Source organism: Eschrichtius robustus, chromosome 11 (assembly GCF_028021215.1).
Source record: "Eschrichtius robustus isolate mEscRob2 chromosome 11, mEscRob2.pri, whole genome shotgun sequence".
NCBI lineage: Eukaryota > Metazoa > Chordata > Mammalia > Artiodactyla > Eschrichtiidae > Eschrichtius > Eschrichtius robustus.
Window position 1 is genome coordinate 110,611,548 of NC_090834.1, and position 22,207 is coordinate 110,633,754.

Here is a 22,207-nt window from a genome sequence, read left to right on the forward strand (position 1 = left end):
AAAATCACTGACTTACACACTTTAAGTGGGTGAACGTCATGATGTGTAAATTATATCTCAATAAAGCTGTTTTAAAAATAGGTGAACGCTGCAATTTCCGGGGGCTTCATAATTCGCCTTTTTCCCTTGGGTTTTAGAGTCAGAGCCGGAAGTATCCCAGTTCTGCCAGAGCTCATGATGCTGTGGGCCTCGATTTCCTCATCTGTAAAATGGGGATGAAGTGACGGTCCTCAGAGGTTGCTGTGAAAATGACTTAGTTGCTCTCTGTAAAGATGCAGTGTATAGGAAGAGGCCTGCGGGGTGGGTTCCTAACTTTCCTTTCTGCTTCCAGATTGCTTGACTCCCCCCTCCTCCCCCACTCCCCTGCATCGCAATCACACCTTCCTTGCCACCATCCTTATCTTTCATCTCCTCTTTCCAAACAGCCTCTTTCTATGACCTTGACACTTACGTGGGAATGTGCTGGTGGGTGGATTCTGAGCTTGGCCTCATCAGCCAGTAAGGGAAAGGCAGAAGGAAGGGGTGGGTGAGGCCAGATTCCTCTTCCCAGAGAGCTACTCTGACCTCACCCTTGTGGCCCCTGACCCTGCTCTCTGCCCTCTGTGACCCTCAGTGGCTCCCTTCCTGCTGTTGTAATCCCAGTCTGGGAAGTGACAAAGGATCCCGAGACCTATTGTTTTCAATACCTCTAAAAGCACAGAGGAAACCATACATTCACCCAGGACAAAGCAATAAAAAGAAACTCTCAGATATTTTCCTCTATGTCTGGAAAGATATCAACTCGGCATAACAACTTTGCTGATCTCACGTTGATTGAACTTATTGGCAGTTACAGAAGCTTTTGATTGAAAAAAATGGGGAGACGAGTTGGTTGTGACTTAATGAAGGGGATCCTTTTCATGCCTACAGTTTCCAGACTTATTGTGAGTCTTGGCTAATAATGGCCTCACTCCCTGTGTGCCTGGATTTACCCACCCTAACTCGTTTAGTCTCCGTGAAAACTCTGTGAGGTCAACACTATCCTTAAAGGGAATTAATTCCCTGGCGGTCCAGTGGTTAGGTCTCCGTGCTTTCACTGCCGAGGACGCGGGTTCAATCCCTGGTCAGGGAACTAAGATCCCGCAAGCCGAAAAACAAAACAAAACAAAACAAAAACAAACAAACAAACAAACAAAACACTATCCTTACAGCCAGCCCTCGTATCCATGGGTTCCCCATCGTGGATTCAATCAACCATGGGTCACAAAATATTCCAAAAAAATTAAAATTACAGAAAGTTCCAAAAAGCAACGCTTGAATTTGCCTCCAGATGACAACTATTACATAGCACTGACTGTCGTCGGTATTACACGTAATCTAGAGATGATTTAAAGTATACGGGAGGATGTGTGTAGGTTATAGGCAGACACTACACTTTTATAAATAAGGGACTTGAGCACCTGCGGATTGTGGCATCTGAGGGGGTTCTGGAACCAGTCCCCCATGGATACTGAGAATGCCTGTATCTCCATTTTCCCCCAATCTGCTTTAAAGCGTTCAGAGATTCTTTGCTTTTCAGCCAAGTGCATACCCAGCACTTTCTCCTTTCAGGGTTTCGCTTATGCTGTTCAAACATCTAGAACATTCTCTCCTCCCTCTTTGCCTTCCTCATTCTCGGGTGAAGCCTTTCTCTTTACCCCTCCTTAAAATTCTAATTGCAATCGTGCTGCTTGTGATTTTTCCCTGTCTACCTCTGGAAAGGAGTGAACAGGACAGGGATAGTGGTTGCCTGCAGAAAGCACCTGCTGACTTGGCCATGAACTTGCATTAAAAAAAAAAAAAATTTCCAGGCATGATTTCTCAGGTCCCCAGTGGAAAGCCCTGGAAGACAGAGACCATAACTCAGTCATATTTGGGCCCTGTCCCCCTGCCCCTAAATATCTAACAAGGCCTGACACAAAGCAAGACCTTATTTGATTGCCTAGTTTAAGCTTTAAGACCTGTACCATCTTTCTCCCTCTTCCCACCTGTAGTGGGCTGAATGGTGGCCCCCAAGAGACATGGTCACCTCCTGACCGCCAGAGCCTGTGAATTCGACCTTATTTGGAAATAAGATCTTTGCAGATGTAATCAAGTTAAGGATCTTCTTGGATTATCCAGGTGCGCCCTAAATCGGATGACGGGTGTCCTTATAAGAGACAGAAGAGGACAAGACACACAGAGAAGAGACGGTCCTGTGAAGACGGGGGCAGACACTGGAGTGATATGGCCACAAGTCAAGGGACATGGGAGCCCCAGAAGCTGGAAGAGGCAGGAAGGGTTCTCCCCAGGATCCTGCAGAAGGAGCAGAGCCCTGCCAACATCTGGATCTTGGACTCTGGCCTCAAGAACTGTGGGAGAATCCATTTCTGTTGTCTTAAGCCCCCCAGGTTGTGGTCCTCTGTTACAGCAGCCTTGGGAAACTCATACAACGCCTGACTCGCCAAGGCCAAAGAAGGGTTGAGGCTTACGTTGGAGGGAGGAGCTCACGCATCTCACTCCACAAGAGCTCATGGAACATATTTTTGCCTGTTGGCTGAGCTGCCGGCACTAAGGTTGCGTTTTTGCCCGGAAGCCTCCCAGCTTCCTCTTTGGGTTAGAAAGGTGATTAGACAACTTGGTCCAAAGGAGCAAAGGAGAATGGATGACCAGAGTCCTGGGGGCACCGGGATGCCCTCCAGACTGGTGGTCCAGGAGCCCTCTCTCCCTAGCAGTCTCCAGCTGTAGCTAACTGTTTAAACTAGCCTCCCCCTGCCCTTCCCTCCTTGCAGGGACCCTGAGGGCAGACTGTGCCCTGGCCATGGACTGACAACATCAGCGGCTTCGGGCTCCATGGCTTCTTGACACTTCTGCCTCTTTGCTTTTGCCAGCGTCACTGACCCGCACGTTTGGTCAGTTTCCCTTGTGATCGCCTCCCCCTTTTGTGAACAGGGCGACAGGCCCTGGGCCCCCCGCCATCCAGAGACCTGGGCAGGGCCTCAGGCTGTCCCCCTCCCTTGATGCCCCAGAAATCCTTCCTTTTGTTTCTGACCCTCATCCTTGCCTTGACACGTGTGCCCTTAATTAATGCTCTCTTCCTTTTTTAATCAACCTTTTTTACTCCTTTTGCATGTTGAGAAGGAAGAAGGGAAGATTAACGTGGTTAAACTTTTTTTATTTAAATGCATGTTCTAGGATTTAAACCTCATGTCCACAGACAGCTCAGGAGAAGTCACCAAATAAAAGTGAATTTATAGACTATAAAGCCATTTTTAAATCCTCTTTCTGAATATAAACTGAAATGTTTAATTAATTCCACATACAGCATGCATCACACGGCCTTCATTCCGCACAAGAACAAATACATGAATAACGCCTTACACACATTACCGTAATTACTAGTCTCCACAGCCTTAGGAGACACAGTCATACCCGCTTTTCCAGATGGGAGAGAGATTTGTCCAAGGTTGCATGGCTACTGGTAGATGTAGGTCTGTGTGTGATACTCTTGTGCAGCCTCACAAATATGCTTGCAAACTTCCTGGCATCTTGAAAAGTGGTTTGGTTTTGCATGAATCCTTGAAAAGTAGATTATTATCCTGATCCTCAGAAAAAGACAGCTCAGGATTTTTAAAAATAGTATAGGCAGCTTTACGGACGTTTCCTATGCGCTAAGGACGTCATGGATTCTGTTTCCCAGTCTCACAGGGTATTGCACTGAGCCACCTACTGATTTGGAATTATCAGAAAAAGGAGAAGAAAGCCATCAGCCGGCTGCAGCTCCTCCTTTTCGCTGTCACTGCTGGGAAGGCAGAATGGTCATCGGTCCGGTTCGGTCACGTTCCTGAGATGGACAGTCGCCCTATTGAGATACCAGCGGGGCCTGAGCACCCTTCCTGACTGTCTTTACAAATGAGTGTGTCATTACTCCAGCAGTACTTCTCCTTATTACGTAAAAGAGCAACCTCTATCTGTGCACCAGGAGTGGGCAGGTCGGGCGCACCCTGGGAGGTCCGCACGCGCTCCGAAGCTGGGGAGTGCTCGTCTCCTCTGAGCTTTACGGTAAGCGCGGCGCGCGGAGCGACCACGTGGCGGCTGAACCCAGGCCGGGCGGGAATGCGCGGAATGCGCGGCGCGGCTCCGGAGCCGAGGCTCAGGTTCCCGCGGCGCGCGCGCTCTCGCCTCCCTTCTCTCCCCAGCGGGACCGCACCCCAGTCCCCAACCCCGTGTCCCCGGACTCCCAGGGCAGGCGATCCTAGCTCGAGCACCCCGGCGGGGCGTGGGGACAGAGCGCGGCCTATCGGGCCCCTAGCACCCCGCACGCCCAGAACTCCCCAGCGAGTCCAAACCCGTGTCCCGACACCAGCCCCGACGGCGCGAGGCCGAGGGACCAAGGGAAGGCGTGCAGGGCGTTAAGTACGCAACCCCTCTCCCCGCACCTGGAACCGCACCCCGACCCCCAGGGCAAGAGTCGAGAACCCTGGGACTCACAGACCGCCCGTAACTAAGACCCCGGCCGTCCCCGCACCCATCCCCAAGGCCAGTTCGAAGGATGGAAACGTTTTCGGGCATTTCAAAGGCACCAAGAAGCGGGCTGGAACGCACGAGGACTCGGGGTCCTCCCCGCAGGCACTCTCCGGAAAAGGGCGAGGATGGGGGCTGGAGGGGGGGCAGTGACAAGTCCTGGAGGCGACGGAGGGGGTGCAGCGGGACCCAACGAGGGTCTTAGCGAGGGTCCTCCTCGCGGAAGGTTTCCGAGGCCCCGCGGGCCTCCGCAGCGGCGCCCGGCTCCCGGGGCAGAGGCGGGGGGCGGGGGGGGGGGGTCTGCTCAGCCACGGGTAGGCTTGGCCACGGGTGACGCGGGAGGGGTATGGCCTCCTAGGTCATTATCCCCACCTCCCGCCCGATTCCTTCGCCTTGGTTGGAGGTGGTTATCTATCTAATGAGCCTGGGCGCCCACTCCGCGGCCCTTAGTTAGAGACCGCGCAGGAGCCTGAGCCAAGAGGCCAGGCAAATTCCTAGTGGACTTTCATATTGCTCAGGGCAGCAGGCGATGCATTTTGAGGGGCGGAGGTCAAGGAGTTAGAATCTTCTTTCATCCCCAAGAGTGCACCTTCTCCCTTGGGATCCCAGCGGCGTTGCGGGAGCCAGCACCCTCCCCCCCGCTCCGCACACACACCTGTTGGGGTTTGCTTTCATCTCCCGCGCACACCTAGCCCACGGCCTTAAGAGCTGGGGGATGGGTGTCCCACCCTCGCAACCTGCCCGACCCAAGACTGGTGCGCAGGGGTCTGTGTGTGGCTGACATTAATTGATCAGAGGCGGAAACGCACGTCCGGCGCTTGGGGCGGTGGGAGATGCGGGTGCCTCTGTTCCCAGCGTGTGAGTGTCCCGGGTGGGCCCGGGGCCAGAGTTTGCTCGGGCTCGTTCCGCGGCTTTGGGGGGCCGGGGGTCCGCGCCGGGTAGCCGGGGCAGAGCTACCTCAGTACGTGGGCCGCCACACGCCCCCCGAAAGCGAGCAGTGTGGGGGAAGTGGAGCCCGAGCGCCCCCGGAACCCCGCGGTCCGCATTCGGAAGCGTTTTCCAGAACGACTTAAGGGCTTAACAATGGAAAACTCGCGGAGCCTGAGCCAAGTCCTTTCAAGTCGCCGCCAGGTATGCGGCTGCAGGTGACCCCACCTGCATGCGCGCGCCCGCCCGCCGCCCAGCCCTCACGGGGGGAGGGCGGGTGCCGGAGGTCTAAGCCCGTGGAAGGTCTCCACTGGGCCCCGCACCCCCTCCCCAAAGCCCCCGGCCGGGCGGCGCGCAGTCGCGGTGCGTCCCGAGGTCGGCGCCGCGGCGCGCGGGTTCCTGAATGAACGCGCTCCCTTCCCCCGCCTTGAATGAAGGTTCCCACAGCCAGGGACGGTGGCAAACGCGCCTGCCGCGGAATTCGCCCTCTCGGGGCCGGCGATCCTCCCCGGCCGCGGTAACCTCGGCGGGGGACCAGGGGGCGAGGAAAGTGGGAAGGTGATATAAGTTACTTTTGGATTTTCTTTCCAACCAGCGTGGTCTCCTTTCCGATTGGGCCACTGGCCCTTTGTTCCACAGGGTCCCCAAGAAATAGCGCAGAGCACTTTAAATGAGCCCAGAACGTGCAGTTCCTGCTGCGCGGTCGGTATTTTAAAGGCCGTGCAAAATTAAAACTTAAACTGTAAAGTTTTTAAAAGTTGCTTTTCTCTCTGAAAGAAATAATTAAAATCAAAACTCTTCCCCCGCTCTCCTGGAAGCAGCAGCTCTCAAGGGCCCCGAGGCTATTGGCCCGCTCTGAGTCTCCGGGGAACGCAGATCTGGGCTCCCTGGGGTGGGGGCTGGGCGGCTAGCGCTCCCCGCCGGGCCCCAAATTCCAGCGCCTCCCCCGCGGGTTCCTGGACGGCTCTTCACGCTCGCCGGCCGGGCTTGCACTTTTGCGCCCGTCCCTGAGCGGGGAAATCAACGGAGTTCTTCGTCGAGATCTGCCCGGTCCGCCTAGTAACAGCGCCGCGCCCCCATTGGCTCATGCTAATTCCAGTTTCCTCTGTCTTTCTCCCGGGTTAGGGGGAAGCTCCCTCCTGGACCCAGAACCCGTTCTGCCGGAGTGGGCGATCCTCTTTATGACCCGATGCCCCTCGCCGTCGCCAGCCTGCCTCGGGCCGGGCCCGGGCGCAGGCGGGGCTCGGGTCCCCTCGCCCCCCGGGACAGAAGCAGCCCGGTGGTAGCACGCAGCCCCATAAATCATCCGGGCGGCCGCCCGGTCGGGATTTTATGAATGAAAAAGCAGCCCGGCTGCCCTCGTGCGCGGGCTGATGCTCCGAGGCTCCAGCGTGCCGGGGGCCAACGCGAGCGTGGGTGCCCAGGGAGGGGGACACGGCGGTGGGTGCTCCCTGGTCGGGCCACCCACTGCTCCCGAGGCGTGAGCCGGGGGTAATTACCCTCCTGGACCCGGAATATTAGTAACCCTAAATCTCGGCGGGGGAGGGGGCGCGGGAAGAATCAGCCCTGAAAAGGAGGGGGGTGGGGTCCTCGTTCTGTGGCGTGCGCCCTTGCGAAGGGAAGGGGGCTTTTTAATCCGTTTTCTTTGAGCCTTTAACATTAGGGTATATGGTGGTTTGATGACACTAAACTATATTCAGAGGGAAGTTAATGAACAGTTTTCTTAATTTGGGGCAGGTAGAGTAAAAACTGTAAAAAAAAGGTATGTTAAGACTGAGCAAAATGTCCTTTTAAAAATAAGCACCAAAGAGACTGAATCTTTAATTCAAAAAGAAGCTTTATATATTCTTTTATATGTCGTACAGCTTTGCGATAATATTGGGGGACTCTCTTATAGCCACGAACATATATAGGTTTTGTTTAAAATCATCAGATCAATACACCCATTTCTTTAACTTGTAATTGCTCTGATTGTTGCCAGCCCCCGCCATCCCCCTCAGGCTCACGAATACAGCCCCAGGGCAAGTTCTGTAGGTGAAGAGACGTCCACACCCCCAGCAAAACCAATTAGGAAGCTTCCGGTGGTCTTGTCCCAGGCGGAGAGGCGACTAATATTTCCAGCGATTTAACTTAATTTTTAATTTTAAAAAATGAGACAGGACAGAGACCACTATTTTGCAGCCTTCCTTTCAGGGTGTTTTTCTAGCTGCCGGGACAGGGCGGGGGTGGGGGGGGATTGGGGACCCCCGCAAGAATGGACTGGCTAAGGTAGGAAGGACAGCCCGCAGATTCCCCCAGGCGAGGAGGACAGGATGAAGGAAATGCTGGCCACCATCTTGGGCTGCTGCTGGAATTTTCGGGCATTTATTTTATTTTATTTTATTTTTTGAGCGAGCGCATGCTAGGCTGAAAGCCCTTTAACATTTAGGGTTACCCCCTCGGGCATTTGCAACGACCCCCCCCCCCCCGTGTGCGGGAATGAAGCCTCCACCAGTGTTGCCGGCTCTGCCCTGAGTCCCAGAATGTTAAATGGTTCCTGAAATTTACACGTGTTAATGAAAATGAAAGAAGATGTAGACGCTAAGATTCCTAGGCTGCCTCTCCGCCCGTGGGTGCCCTCGTGGCGTTCTCGGAAATGCGCCCATTCTCCCGGCTCAGATATAGGGTGTCAGCGAACTCCAGAGTCCCCCTCCATGCGGTCTCCCCAGGCTGCGTGTGGCCTGCCCGCCCTCCTAGCTGTCCCCCTCTGCAGAGCCACCTTCACCCAACCCCCCAAATCCTGAGGGACCCACTCGGGGACGGCAGACCCCCCTGCACCCCTCTTCCCCGGCGGGGAGAAAGGCAGCCTCGGGACGATTTGCATTTCTATGAAAACCGGGCTTCGGGGGCAACTCCGCGCGGTGCCGGCGCGGCGCCTCCGGGATGGCTTTTGGGCTCTGCCCCTCGCCGCTCCCCGGCGCTCGGCGCCCGCGCCCCCTCCCCCTGCGCCCGCCCCCCCCCCCCTCCTTCCCGCTCCCATTCTCTGCCCGGCTTTGATCTCTGCTTAACAACAGTAACGTCACACGGACTACAGGGGAGTTTTGTTGGAAGTTGCAAAGTCCTAGAGCCTCCAGAGGGCTGTCGGCGCAGTAGCAGCGAGCAGCAGCGTCCGCGCGCTCCGGCGAGGGGCAGCAGGAGCTAGAGCCGAACGCGGACCCAGCCCCGGACCCACCGCCGCCCCAGGCCGCCTAGCAGAGCCCCAGCCATGGCACACCAGCTCCTGTGCTGCGAGATGGAGACCATCCGCCGGGCGTACCCCGATGCCAACCTCCTCAACGACCGGGTGCTGCGGGCCATGCTCAAGGCGGAGGAGACCTGCGCGCCCTCGGTGTCCTACTTCAAGTGTGTGCAGAAGGAGATCCTGCCGTCCATGCGGAAGATCGTAGCCACCTGGATGCTGGAGGTGCGGGGCTCCGGGCGGCTCTGTTAGCACTTTCCTGCGACTTGTTGCGCAAACCCACTTTTCTTTGCCACTCATCGCCCTCCCTTCTCTCCCACCCCAACTTTTGAAGTTTGCCAGAGTGTTGCTAGGAATCGTAGTTCCGAAACATATAGATATTCTGGGTATTTTTTGAACAAGGAGGGGGTGGGGGTGGGGTCATTAGCTATTCCCTTGAGGGGGAGCGGTCGAGGAGGGGTGCCTTGGGGGAAAGCCACGGCCGGGGCACCCCAGTTGGCTTCAGGGTTGGGGCCCGCAGGCTGGGCGCCCTTTGCGGCCCCCGCCTGGACCGCCACTGCTCAGCCCCCGCCTGCGCCAGAGCCCCGCTGCGCCTCTTCTCCCGGCCGCGCGGCCGCTGAGCCGCCAGCTCCAGGGGGAGGGGGCATAGATTTGATTTTTAAATTAATATCCATGGACACGTATGCAAGGGCCGCTCGTGCCAGTATTATGCGCCATCTTTGTTCTTTTATTGCAAAGCAAAAGTGTTTATTAATAATTGGGGGCAGGGTGGGGGTGGGGAGCGGCCGGCGAGGCGCTTGGGGCCGCCGCGAGGGGCCGTGCGGCCACCGGGAACCGGCGGGAGGGGCGAGGGGCCAGAGCTCGGGCAGTTGTGAGGGGACCCTGCTCGGGAGAGGGGGCCCCTTTGTTCAAGCAGTGAGTCCCGGGGCGCCCCGCACGGCCAGCCTGGGCCGGAGAGCACGCCGGGCTGCAAGGTCGCGTGGCCCCCAAGACGCTGGGGATTGACCCTCATCTGCAGGGGTCTCAGCTTGGGGGACCTGCCCGGAGCGAGCCGGGGTCCAGGGGCACGTTTTCAGGCCTTCAGTGGGCTCCTGACTGCACCGCAAATATTTAAAAATAATTTTTGAAAGTGCGGCGTGGTGCCCTTGCGAGAGGGAAACAGCGCCCGCGCCCAGGGGGAAGGGGGGCCCCCGAGTTTGAATTCCTGGGGCTCTCCCTTGAGCCTGAAACGAGCTCCCGACCCCCGACCTGGGTAAAGGACCGCCTGAGGGTCATTTTCAGGGGTTTTTTATGTACCCAGTTAATTTTTTTATATTTTTAAATATTTTTTGAAAAGATGACGTCTGGGGAAATGCGGCGCGGCGGCCTGGGACGCCACCTTTGTGTCTCGCAGGCGCTGCGAGCGCGGCGCCCATCCCCGCGGCCCGCCCCGCGGCCCTGCACCCCATTTGGTGCCGACCCCAGGCCTGGAGGGTCCCGAAGCACCCACGCGGGCCGGGGTCCGCCGCCCGCGCGCGGCACACGCCGGCCAGCCGTGCCAGCTCCCGCCCCCACTGTGCCAGCCTTGCCGGGACTTTCCCTTTCAGTTTCGGGTGGGTGGGTTCGGGGGACTCTCGGGGAAGGGGGCGCGGCGGCGGCAGCTTCTGCCGCCCCCTGCCCTGACCCTCCTCGCGCTCGGGGCCCCGCAGCCCTGGCGCGAGCCGGGTGGGGGGCGCGAGGTCTCCGCAGAGGGGGCCGGGCGCTCCCGGTGGCGGCGGTCACGGCCCCCGGTGCCCCGGCAGGTCTGCGAGGAGCAGAAGTGCGAGGAGGAGGTCTTCCCGCTGGCCATGAACTACCTGGACCGCTTCCTGTCGCTGGAGCCCGTGAAAAAGAGCCGCCTGCAGCTGCTGGGGGCCACCTGCATGTTCGTCGCCTCGAAGATGAAGGAGACCATCCCCCTGACGGCCGAGAAGCTGTGCATCTACACTGACAACTCCATCCGGCCCGACGAGCTGCTGGTAACCCTGGGACCCCCACCGCCCCCGGATGCCCCGTTAGCCGTGGGACCCCGGGGGTGGGGGAGGTGCAGAGAGCCAGGGGCCCCTGCGGGCCGCTGACAGACCCTCTGCCCCCAGGGAGGGCGGCCACACCGGTGGGGCCGCTCTCGAGGAGCGGACGGGTCCCCCGCCGCCCCACCTCACACTTTCCCTCCGACTCCCACCGCCTCGGCGCCCCTAGCGCCGCGAAAAGTGGGCGGCGCGCGCCCTCTAGCGGCGGCGGCGGCGAGGGGCCCGCGCGAACGACCAGACCTCGCGTTCCAGGTGTCGCGGGCTTCTGGTCTCCACCCGCGGAGGGTGGGCTTAATCAAGAACGGGAGACTTTGCGAGCGGCACCTTCTCTGTTTGGATGTGGGGTTGCGCGTTGTCCCCCTAACTTCCCGGACCCTCCAGCATGCCCCATTCCTTCTCCTCGCCTCCTGTTCCATTGGGGTCCGCGCCTGCGCCTCTCTTTACGCACGTGTGCCTCCATTTACGCAGCAAATGGAGCTGGTCTTGGTGAACAAACTCAAGTGGAACTTGGCTGCCACGACCCCGCACGACTTCATTGAACACTTCCTCTCCAAAATGCCGGTGGTCGAGGAGAACAAACAGATCATCCGCAAACACGCGCAGACCTTCGTTGCCCTCTGTGCCACAGGTAGGGTGCTGGCCGGGCCTCTGGGTGCCCCTGGAGGAGCTTCTTGCCCTCTGCCTCGGTTTCCCCATCCAAGGAGATGGTCCCCAGGTTCCTTCGCTTTCAGAAGCTTTCCTCTTTCCCTGTTCCGGGGAACAGAGGGCTGGGCTTCTTGTTGGGGCTCCAGGGAGGGGGTGTGGGCTCCCGGGCCCGGGCAGCTGAGGCTGGGCGGCAGCCTGCCTGTGTCCGGCTGATGTGGCTTCTTCTCCCCACGCCAGCCGGGGGTCACTACATGCTGAAAAGGGTTGATTTTGGCTGTCCAGCCTGCCTCCTCCCCCCGCTCCCCAGTCCTTCCCGTGTCCTCAAGGAGCCTGAGCTGCGGGGGCCCCCTCCTGGCCTCTCCCGGGCTGGGCCACCTGCCAGGAGCGCCTACAGGGGTGGGGAGTGCCGGCCGGCAGTGCCTGGACCACGTGTTCTGGGCGGCCAGCAGCGGCCCTCGTGCGGGGGCGGCCAACAGAGGCGCTTGGCCGCCTGAGGCCCCGCCAGGGGCGCCGCAGGCCGGCTCAGCTCACTGCCCTGGGAGTGGCTTCGGAGCGGCCTGGGCTTGGGCTGCTGTGGTTGGCGGCAGCAGCAGGCCCTCCGTCCCTCCCCCGGCACCGCTCTGGACCGTCCCTGGGGGCCCCTCCCTGGCACAGCCCTCTCCCCAGCCCCCAGGCGGCCAGTCACTCAGAACCCAGTGAGACACACGGTGCTGCCTTCTGCTTGTCCCAGCCCTGCCCCTGAGCCCCTGCGACCTCTTCCTCCCCTCCGGTCCCATGAGCTGGGCCCAGGACCCCTGGAAACCCCGATCGGAGGACCCTTGCCCCCATCCTGCCCAGCTCTGCTGTGGGCCACCTCTACCCCTGGCCAGGCCTCAGCCATCAAATCTGTTTGGGGCTCACTCGGAACGACCTGAGGGCGACAGGGCACCAAAGGGGGGAGTTGGCATACTTCACCCCCTCCCCGGAAGGGGTGGAGCCCCCCCCAGCCAGCCACCTCGTGTCACTCTCCTGATGTCTGGGCGCTCTGGTGGCTGGGAGTTCTGGGTTAGGAGAGCTGGGAAGGTTCTGCTGGCCTCCCCACCTTCCTTTGCCTGCTCAAGGCGTGAACCCCTCTTCTGAGTCCTTCCAAGCGAGCCATGGGGTGGGGGGCAGACGAGAGGCCCGGATGAATCTGAGGGGTCAGGGTGCCCCCTCGCCAGGCATTCCTGCCCCGCAGCACCCGCCCTTGGGCGGGGATGGGGAGGCTCTCACCCGCGTCCCCTCAGCCTCCAGGGGCCAGCGCAGCAAGCAGGCAGAGAGGCATTCTCTGGCTGGGACGCCTCTGAGAAGAGAAGCCTCCAGGGACTTCCAGGCAGCCTTTTATGGAGCTGAAAGTGGTTCAGAGAAACGGCAAAGTCTCCCGCAGATAATGCAAAGAACACTTCCTGCATGCCCTCCCCCCAGGATGGCTGGGGCAGCCTGGACCTCCCCCTCTCCCAGGACCCCAGGAAGCGGGGTGTGTAGCTCGCGTGGGGTGCTGGCAGCGCAGAAGCCGGGCGCAGAGTCTGTGAATGTGCTTGGTGCAGCTACTGAGACTGTGCCCAGCCGGCACCCCCGGCCTGGGCACACCTCGGGTGAAGGTGGAGGGATGGCCGGGGGCGACCCAGCTTTTCACATGCGTTAGCTTCGGTGGGCCCCGGTGGGGGACAGGCAGGCCAGGGGAGGGAGGGGAGCGGCACCCCACCACGACCGGGTCCTGGTCCGTTGGAACCTAACTGACACGCAGCCTTGTCCTTAGTCACAAGGGGGCCTCTCAGGATGAGAGCGACCTATTACAGCCTAAAAACAAACATTTTGTGAAGTGGAGGCCTGAGTAAAAGTCCCGGGAGATATTTTGCTCTCCGCGTAGCAAGGGTCCCTTTTAAAGGTTCCGGGGGCCGGCGGGGGAAGGGTGGCCTCTGCTCTCCCTGGTCCGTGCGCCCTGCAGACCTGGGTTCCCGGGTGTGCATGGGGGTGGGAGGGGGCACGTCACCCACGCACAGAGTTGGGTTTTGCTCTGCTTTTAACATGTGTACGGATGTGTGCACGCAGTAGAGCGTTTCTTGGGCTGCGGCCGGTGAGTTACCTCTTTGAGGTTGGCACGTAACTGAGCTGAATGAATGGGCCTGAGCAGGGTCAGCGGAGCGGTGCAGCTCCAATGCCCACCCTGGCCGTGGCCCGCTGGGCTCTTTGCAGCCGGGCAGTGAAGAGGAACAGCTATTGGAGCTTCCAAGCTGAAACATGCAGGCTCCTCATCTAAGCCCATAAACCCGCCAAGGCGCGCGCACGTGCGTGTGCGCACACACAGACAGTCTGTGTTTAGTTATTCCTTCCCTGTTGGACCGGGGTCTCGAGCTGCAGCAAGTCAGAACCTGTGCTCTGGCCGCAGCGATTTCTGTGCGGTCCTGATTGGCCTCCATGAAAACCTCTCATCGCTGGCTCCTGGCTCTCAGACTGGGTGGAACTGCTCCCATTTAAAGGGGAGACAGGGCGCGCCTTGTGAGGGGCTTTCTTTAAGTGGTCGGAGCGCCCAGCAGCAGCTTTGTCGCCCCTTCAGTGAAGCTGCTTTTCTTCCTTCCCACCCCTCCACTGGCTCCCACTCCATTGAATGAGGGGCCCTGCCTGTTTATTCTCAGGGATGAAGTCTCCGGCCAGTGGGGGGACGGGGGGTGCCCCAGCCCCCGGGGGCCGCACTCCCTTTGTGCCCAGTCCCCTCCCACTCAGCTCACCGTCCAGTTTCTGGGCACAGGATGAGATGATAGGGGCTGACCTTCCAGGGCCCGGCTCCACGCTGAGAGGCCCCCTGGTTCAGACGCTGCAATCAGTGGCCTCCCCTGCCAGGAGTTTCTCGTTGGGAGCGATAGAAAGGCAGCCCACAGGCCACAGGCGCTGGGTCCCCTCTTCAGTGCCCTTACGTCCATGACAAGTGTGCCGCCAGGGGGGAAACCAGAAGTTCCCATGTCAGTGAGCTGCCAGGAAGTGACCCTGGAGCCCACCTGCCCAGAGGTGCAGGGTTTCCCAGCAGTTTGCGGAGAGCTGCCGAGGACGGGCAGATGAAGTAATGCTATAGCCCTGCCATGTCCCTGGAGGTAGATGAAGTGGGGAGAAGCATCTGAGGGCAGTGGGGGGCTTCCCTGGGCCCATCTTCCCATGTGCAAGACAGCCACTCCCCCTGGGACCTGGCAGCGCAGGTACTTGGGGTTAGCGTTGTAGGGGATGTGTCTGCTTCCTTGCGGGTTCTCCCCGCCTCTCCTTTCGTCAGGCTTTTGTGAATAAGTGATACATTCACAGGCTCACGTGCTAAGAGAAGGGAGTGAGCGATGACCCCTCTGCAGAGGCCATGGTGCCTCCTCCCCGCCCCCCCCCCGCCCCCGTTGTCTCTTCCAGCAGCTGTTCTCTTGGTTAGCATTTCTGCTGTTGGCGGCGGGGTGGGGGGAAGGTGTTGGGGAGGTGTTTTGTTTTTTTAACATTATTTATTTGGTTGCACTGGGTCTTAGTTGCAGCACTTGGGCTCCTTAGTTGTGGCATGCAGACTCTTAGTTGCAGCATGCCTGTGGGATCTAGTTCCCTGACCAGGGATGGAACCCGGGCCCCCTGCACTGGGAGCGCGGAGGCTTAATCACTGCACCACCGGGGAAGCCCCTGTGCTGTTTTGAAATGAGCGTCACAAGCTCGTGATCAGAGCGTCCGGCCCGGCTTCTGCTCTCGCTGGCGCCCACTTCCTGACCACGCCCTCAAGATCAGCCATCTGCGGGACAGGGGCCCGGGGGGGTCCAGGTCACAGGGGTCCTGCTGCGTCCCCACTCACAACCCCTTTGCCTCCCTCCCTCTCCGCAGATGTGAAGTTCATTTCCAACCCGCCCTCCATGGTGGCTGCCGGGAGCGTGGTGGCCGCAGTGCAAGGCCTGCACCTGGGAAGCGCCAACAGCTTCCTGTCCTATCACCGCCTGACACGGTTCCTCTCCAAGGTGATCCGGTGTGACCCGGTGAGTGACCGCTCCGGCGCCGGCTGGGGGGCCTGGCCGGCGCCGGGTGCTAGAAGCATCCAGGGCCTGGGGGTCCCGAGCTGCAGTCGTCTGGTGGGAAGTGGCAGGGGCTGGGGCCACGTGGGGGACAGGCGGCCACCTGCGTCCAGAGGCACAGAACCTGGCCATGGCCCTGGCACACGCTGCCTGGGGGCCACTCCTCCCCGTCTCCTGGGGGGCTCCTTTGGGAGGAGAAACACCTCCCAGAACTTGCCGATGGGCGGGAGGGTCCTCCCAGGATTGTGGCGGTCCCAGGGGCGCCCAGGAGCCTGAACTCCTCCTGGGGTCGTGGCGGGGGGCCGTCAGGAAGAGGGGCCACACGGCAGGCCGGGTCAATGAACCGTGCCCTAATGGTGTGTGGGGTGAGGCCCGGTCGAGCTTTGTCTGGGCGACAGCGTGGACGCCCGATAAATGGCCGCTTTACAAGGGCCCCTGTGAGGTCTCCCGTCCACAATGGGCCTGGTACAGACAACTTGTTTTTATGACCCCCTTTGAGAGGCTGCTGCTTTGGAAGCCGGAGTCCATTGTATCTTTTTACTTAAAAATGCCATTGTCTTATTCCCCATTCTTTTCTTTTCTTTTCTCAAAGAATTAAAATAACAATTACAAGGGTTTGGGGCTTCACCAAATTAGACCAGCGAGGTTGGTGGCGGGGGTCACTGCCAGGCCCACTAGTGTCCCGAGTAGGAGCAGGTGACCGCCTTGACCCTGATCCCCGGTCCAGGTCCGGCTCTGGCTGCTACTGGTGGTCCACCCTCGAGCGCCCAGGAGGCTCGGGGAGGAAAGCTGGGTGTGAGATGGATGCCTGCCTGTCCTCTGCCAACGGTGCTTGGCCGCCAGCCTGCGTGACCCCCAGAGGGTGGGGGGGGGGGGGGTGCGCCTTCTTGTTTGTAGGCGCGGGCAGCCCGGTGGCCCCCTGGGAGGGGGAGTCATCCTCGCCTGGCTGCCAGGACCAGCGCCATCCCCCAGCTAGAAACGCCACAAACAGCGCTGTCTACAGACAGTGGTAGGAAATCGCTGCGTGATCCCTTATCTGAAGAGAGATTATTTTAATTAGATCTGAAGCAAAATGCCTTACGGCTGGGGGATGGTGGGAGGAATCAGTTGAGGCTGAAATTCGTTAGTCTGGTGACCGGGTGACAAACGTCGCTGATCTCACGCAGAAAATTCTGGGCTGTGGAGGCCCCGGGGCGTGGCTGAGTGTGCCCTTCCCTAGAGCTGCCCCCGTGGTCACAGTCTGCTCTCACAGGGTGAGGCTGCAGCGCCAAGCAGGCTGCTGGGAGGAGGGAGCGTGGGCCGTGGGGCTGGAGGGTGCGCCGGGGCCTGCACAGAGGGGAGGCCCCTCCTGCATCCCTGTGCTCTCCGCTCCACCACGCGGCCCCCCAAGTTGCAGGGGCCAGGGAGCCGCCCCCGGGGGGCTGCCTTCAGTGGGTGGGTGGAGGCTCTCGGGCCTCAGTAGGCCGTGGTGGGTGTTTGGATCAGAGCCTGAGGGGGCCGTCAGGAGTCTTGGGCCTCAGTTTCCTCCTCTGTAAAATGGGGCCTTTTGCACCTTCCCTGCCTTCTCCTTTGCCGTGATGAATACTGAAAGGGTGGGTAGGAAAGCCCCCCCGCCCCATAAGCCCTGTCCCCTTGGGAGATCTCCAGGGATTCACTCAGAAGCCCTCTTGGCCCGGCTTCACTTCTCTGGGGCGGGGTACACCGTTTCCAGCCCCATCTAGGAGGAAGTTAGCAGCGCCTTCCCCATGCTGAACCTCGTTCCTGTGGGAAAGGCATGGGTCTATTTCCCAAGCTGCCCTGGAGCCTTTCCCTGGTTCTAGAACAGAAGCCCCGTGTGGCATCCCAGGAGTTGGGACAGCCTCTCTGTTCAGATCCGGGAGCCGTGGCCGCCCGGCTGCGGGCGGCGCCTTCGAGCTGCTGGGAGACTTGCCTGCGGTGGGACCAGGAGAGGCCCCCGGCCTCCGGGGTTCCTCCTCTCCATTGAACATGCGGGGTGGTCGCTGCCGGGAGCTGTGTGCGGCCGGAGCGTCTCCCAGGACGCAGGCCCGAACGGGAGAGGACAGGGATAAAGGCCCCAGGGCCGCCTGGCATTCATCCTCGGTCAAGCACGGCCTAACGCTTTTGACGGCCATTCATCACGGAATGCTGGGTTCACTGCGAGGGCTGACACGGCAGAGGTTAAGTCCGAAAAGCGGGGCTCAGAGGGCCTCCCCATGCTGGATCAGATGGCGCTGAATTCGCTGAGGGCAGCGGTGGGGCTGGTGGGAACCTGGGGCCGGAGATGAGAGCCCTGGCGAGGAGTTCCAGCGAGGGGCTGGGCAGGCAGGGGACTCAGGGCAGGTGGGCAGGAGCGTCTGTGTCCGCCGGAGCCCTTGGGTCCTGAGTGGGCTCACCATGGCCTGGTTGGCATGGGCTTTTCAGGCCGGGAGGGCAGCTGGTGGGCAAACAGGGTGCACACTTGTCGATCCTGGGGTCTGGGCAGCGGCTTCCCGGGTTCGGGGGAGGCGGCGTTTTAGGTGAGCGTTGGGAAGGGGCCCCTCGCTGCGGACCCCCCTTCTGAGGACCCGTCTCGTGCAGGACTGCCTCCGCGCCTGCCAGGAGCAGATCGAAGCCCTCCTGGAATCCAGCCTGCGCCAGGCCCAGCAGCAGAACTTGGACCCCAAGGCCGCGGAGGAGGAGGAGGAGGAGGAGGAGGTGGACCTGGCCTGCACGCCCACCGACGTGCGTGACGTGGACATTTGAGGGCGCCGCGGCGGGGGAGGGGCCGGCCCGGGCTCCGCGGACAGAGCCACCCAGGCCCGGCCGCCGTTGGAAGGCAGCCCGCTCCTCAGTGTCCTGGTGTTTTCCTTTGCCCTTTCTCCCTTCTGTCTCTGAGTTAAGCAAAAGAAAAGAAACGTCCCCGAAAACCTATGTTTAAGAAAAAGAAAAAAAAAAAAAAAAAGGAGAGGAAAAAATAGAATTTGCATAACCCTGAGCTGGAGGGGGGAGGAGGGTTGTGCTACAAAAATAGAGGATGTTATAGCCCGTAATCAACTAGTTTTTATATTCATGTGTTTGTGTCTCTGTGTTATAAGGATAGGCGTTAACACAAGGAGCGAGTCTGCAGGGGAGGATTAGATTTGATTCTTTATGTGTTTCAAACAAACAAACAAAAAGCATGAAAACGTTAAAAAAAAAAAAATAGGAAAAAGTCCACAACCCATTTTTAAAGTAGAAGAGGGTTTTAGATAGAACTCTACCCGTGTGCTTTTCCTAAGGGCACAGCTTTAAAGCGGTTCTAGGCATCCTGTATCTCGCTTATGCATGTAGTCACTTTATAAGTCATTTGTTTATTTTATTTCGTAGGTAGGCATGTAACCTTGACCTTGTCCATGGCTGATGTAACCTCTCGGCTAGGGTAGCGTAGAGTTCGGCATTTTCAAGGTCTGATCCTCTTTCTGCGTGTGGACCAACCACCTGAGGGGTTTGTCGGGTGCCAGCCTGCGCCTCGGTGACGGAAGGCCACCTCCGACTCCTAGCGTCCGCTACTAGAAAGAGAAACCGCAATAGTGACCTAATATATTCTATTTTTATAATCTTCATATTTTTGTAGTTACCTGTTTATGAGGTGCTGGTTTTTCACCCAACAGATCTGCAGCCTGCTCACATCCAGGTGAAATCTACAGCTGTTTTTTTTGTTTTTTGTTTTTGTTTTTTTGTTCCTTCTCAATATTCCAAAACCATTCCATTTCAAAGCACTTTCAGTCTCTAGGTGACATCTCTGTGTATGCTGTGTGTGGAGGGGGCGGGGAACGGTTTCTTAATGGAATGGTTTGGGAATATTCCAGTACTTGGGTGCAGACAGGATGGCGAGGCAGGTGCTTGTCAATATGGTGTTAGCGAAAGGGAGATGATATTTTGGAGGGCTAGGTTCCGGTCCAGGAGAAGAAAATGTGCATTCATTCTCACACTGCCAGGATGATGTGTTCCTTTCCTTTTCTGTAGAGAAGTTGAAGTTTAGGGATCCTTCAGTGCCAACTGGTGTTTGAAAGTAGGGGCCTTAAAGGTTTACCTAGAGAACCAGCAGTTTCAGAGTTATCTTTAGATGTTTTGCAACGGAAGGTTTTTAAACACTAAAATATATAATTTATAGTTAAGGCTAAAAAGAATATTTATTGCAGAGGATGTTCGTAAGGCCAGTATGATTTATAAAGTAATGCAATCTCCCCTTGATTTACACACACACACACACACACACACACACACACACACTTTTCTGCCTTAGATGTTGCAGGTGTAGGACAGTTTGTTAAAGTTAGGTCCTTTTATAAAAGAGGGGAAAAAATCCCGAGAAAAAAACACGAAGACGTGGATTTGGCTAATTTGGCCTGATTGGCTTTTCACAGAGTGATCCAACTGGAGAGGTGTCAGAGTTATAAGCACAATTAGGATGCTGGAAACAAGTTCAGTTCCAAGTTCAGTTCCAATACGATCTCATCCCCGAACCCTCCTTTCAAAAAAGAAATTTAGCAACCGCTAGATAATTTGCACATCTTGGCTATGTACCTTTTTGTAATTATTCTGTAGGGAGTGTTGAAGGGAGCAAGGAGGTGAGGGAGGAAGTGTGCGGAGGGGAGGTGGGCGGGGACCACGCGAGGGACAGGCTGCGGCTCCATTTTCTTTATTCGCTGCTACCGATGACTTCCCAGTACAGTTTGGAAACAGATGCATATCGCTTCTCTATTCTTTCACATTGTTTTGCTGCTATTGGAGAATCAGTTTTTTTTTGTTTTACAATGTCATATACTGCCATGTTCTAGTTTGAATTTTCTCATAGAAAAAATGTATTACGGATGCCTTTTTTTTTTTGGTAGTGTTGTTGGGTTTTTTTTGGTTTTTGTTTTTTTTTTTTTTTTTTTATGTGATCAATTTTGACTTAATGTGATTACTGCTCTATTCCAAAAAGGTTCCTGTTTCACAATACCTCAAGCTTCACTTAGCCATTTGCAGACCAGGTGGTCAGGCTCTGTCTGCTGCTTCGGCAGACAGACACGCGGACGAGATCCCAAAAAGGACCTGGTGGGGATCCCCACCCCGCCGGGCCGTGTTCACAAGGACCCCCGGGTGTCTCTGGAGACGGGCCATGTCCGTTTCCTTTGCCCTGCGCCTGTTATGCTGGACTCTCCATCTGACCTGGGATTTACCATCATCGTAGTTTTTACAGCCCATATCGTTCTTTGCGTATAGCTATGAAAGTTGCATTATTATTATTATTATTATTATTGTAACAAGTATGTCTTAATGTGCCACTGTGGTGCTGTGCTGTAGGACTCGGTCATTTGGCATGATTGGAATCGCTTCTGGCCTGTGTCACAGTTTGGGGTGTGTTGTATCTGTTATTAGTGTTCTGTTTGTTGTTCTGGTCATTATAGCAAAAATGCTCCTTTAAAGAGACTTCAAATCTCAATGAAGCCAGCCAACAGTGCTGTGTGCCCAAGAGCCGCCTAACACGCTGCCGAACCAAAAGGATTTGGATTTGCACCGTCCGCGGCGGCCCCACGTGGGGCAGCCCGTGCGCTTCAAGGCCATTGGCAGGTGCAAACCCGCCCCACCCCACCCCACCCCTGCAGGAACACTGCTTCCGCTTACCTCAACCATTCTGGCCGCGGCGTCTCTGTCTGAACCAAACGGGGTCCATGAGGGACGGTCTGTCCGTGGTGGGGGGGTGAGATGTGTGCGCTCTAAGGCCAGAGGCCAGTGGCAGGTCTGGGAGCGCAGGGAGTCTGCCCCGTGACCCGCAAGTCTGAGGGTCTGGGCGGGCAGGCACTTGGGGGTCTGTGTGTGTTTTTGGTTGCACACCACGGTGTTTCCCAGCACAGACATGTAACCGGCACGTTTCCAGCAGGAAACAAGACAAACGTGAAAAGTCTAGAAATAAAATTGGTAAAACCCCAGTGCAGTGCCCGCTTGTCTGTTTCCTGGGGCGGTCAGGGAGCCAGGGCCGTGCGCCCCGAGTTCCTTGGATGGGGGTGGCAGGCGGGTAGGGGGCCCGCCTCGGCCCTGCGGACACCGGGGCCAGGCCATCCTCTGTCATGGGGGGCTGCCCTGGGCACCGTGGGCTGTTGGGCTGTATCCCCAGCCTCCACCCGCTAGAGGACAGGACCGACCCCGGTCGTGACAACAAAAATGCCTGCAGACGTGGCCAGCGGTCCCCTGGTGATGCAGAAGGAAAGTGTGATGCCCTCCCAGCCAGGAGGAAATCCGGACCAGGGGTCTGTAGTGGGAGAGGGCCGCGTGGACCCCCCAGAGTTTGAGGACGGGCTTGCAGGCGGCCCCGACCACCTCAGACTACGGCTCTGGCCCCGGTGACATGACCCCCGATTGATCAGCCGCCTCCCAGCCCACGTCTGGCCAGTTCGCCCTCCCAGGTTATTTGCAGATAGGAAAGTAAATAAATGCGTTAACCCTCTTCTGGCGCAAACTGCTGTTTGCTCTGGGTGAATCCTGGCCCCAAGGTGCCCTGAGCTCGGGGCGGGGGGGGGGGGGGGGGACAACGCCAGTGTCCGGGCAGCGGTCCAGTGGCCTTTCACACGGACCCGGCGACCTGGGAGGCCTGGTGGACACCTGTGACGTCCACCTTTGGGCTCCGGATGCCTGCGAACTGGCCGCGTTCCCAACGCCAGTGGAGGTGGGAAGTGAATCTTGGTCCCAGCTCTGCGGGGCCGGGGCCTCTTCCCAGAGCCTGGGGGTCCCCAAGGTGCCCTCACCCCCCCAGCTGAGCATTCAGCGAGCGCTCCAGAGCCAGGAGGAGGCCTGGGTCACGCACCAAG

The 22,207-nt window shown here is 58.3% G+C and overlaps 1 protein-coding gene across 1 annotated transcript; it reads left to right on the forward strand.

Annotated features, from left to right (window-relative positions):
* The first annotated feature begins 8,521 nt into the window (after positions 1-8,521).
* Positions 8,522-21,331, forward strand: CCND1 (cyclin D1). Its single transcript, XM_068556557.1, has 5 exons — positions 8,522-8,890; positions 10,447-10,662; positions 11,182-11,341; positions 15,214-15,362; positions 17,976-21,331. The coding sequence occupies exons 1-5, from the start codon at positions 8,693-8,695 to the stop codon at positions 18,138-18,140; spliced, it is 888 nt and encodes a 295-aa protein (XP_068412658.1). The 5' UTR covers positions 8,522-8,692; the 3' UTR covers positions 18,141-21,331.
* The last annotated feature ends 876 nt before the right edge of the window (positions 21,332-22,207 follow it).

Excerpts from the sequence above, each read along its gene's own strand:
- CCND1 (XM_068556557.1), top strand. The coding sequence starts at position 8,693 with ATGGCACACCAGCTCCTGTGCTGCGAGATGGAGACCATCCGCCGGGCG. Across the intron at positions 8,891-10,446 it reads TAGCCACCTGGATGCTGGAG|GTCTGCGAGGAGCAGAAGTG; the intron begins GTGCGGGGCTCC and ends GTGCCCCGGCAG. Across the intron at positions 11,342-15,213 it reads CGTTGCCCTCTGTGCCACAG|ATGTGAAGTTCATTTCCAAC; the intron begins GTAGGGTGCTGG and ends CCCTCTCCGCAG.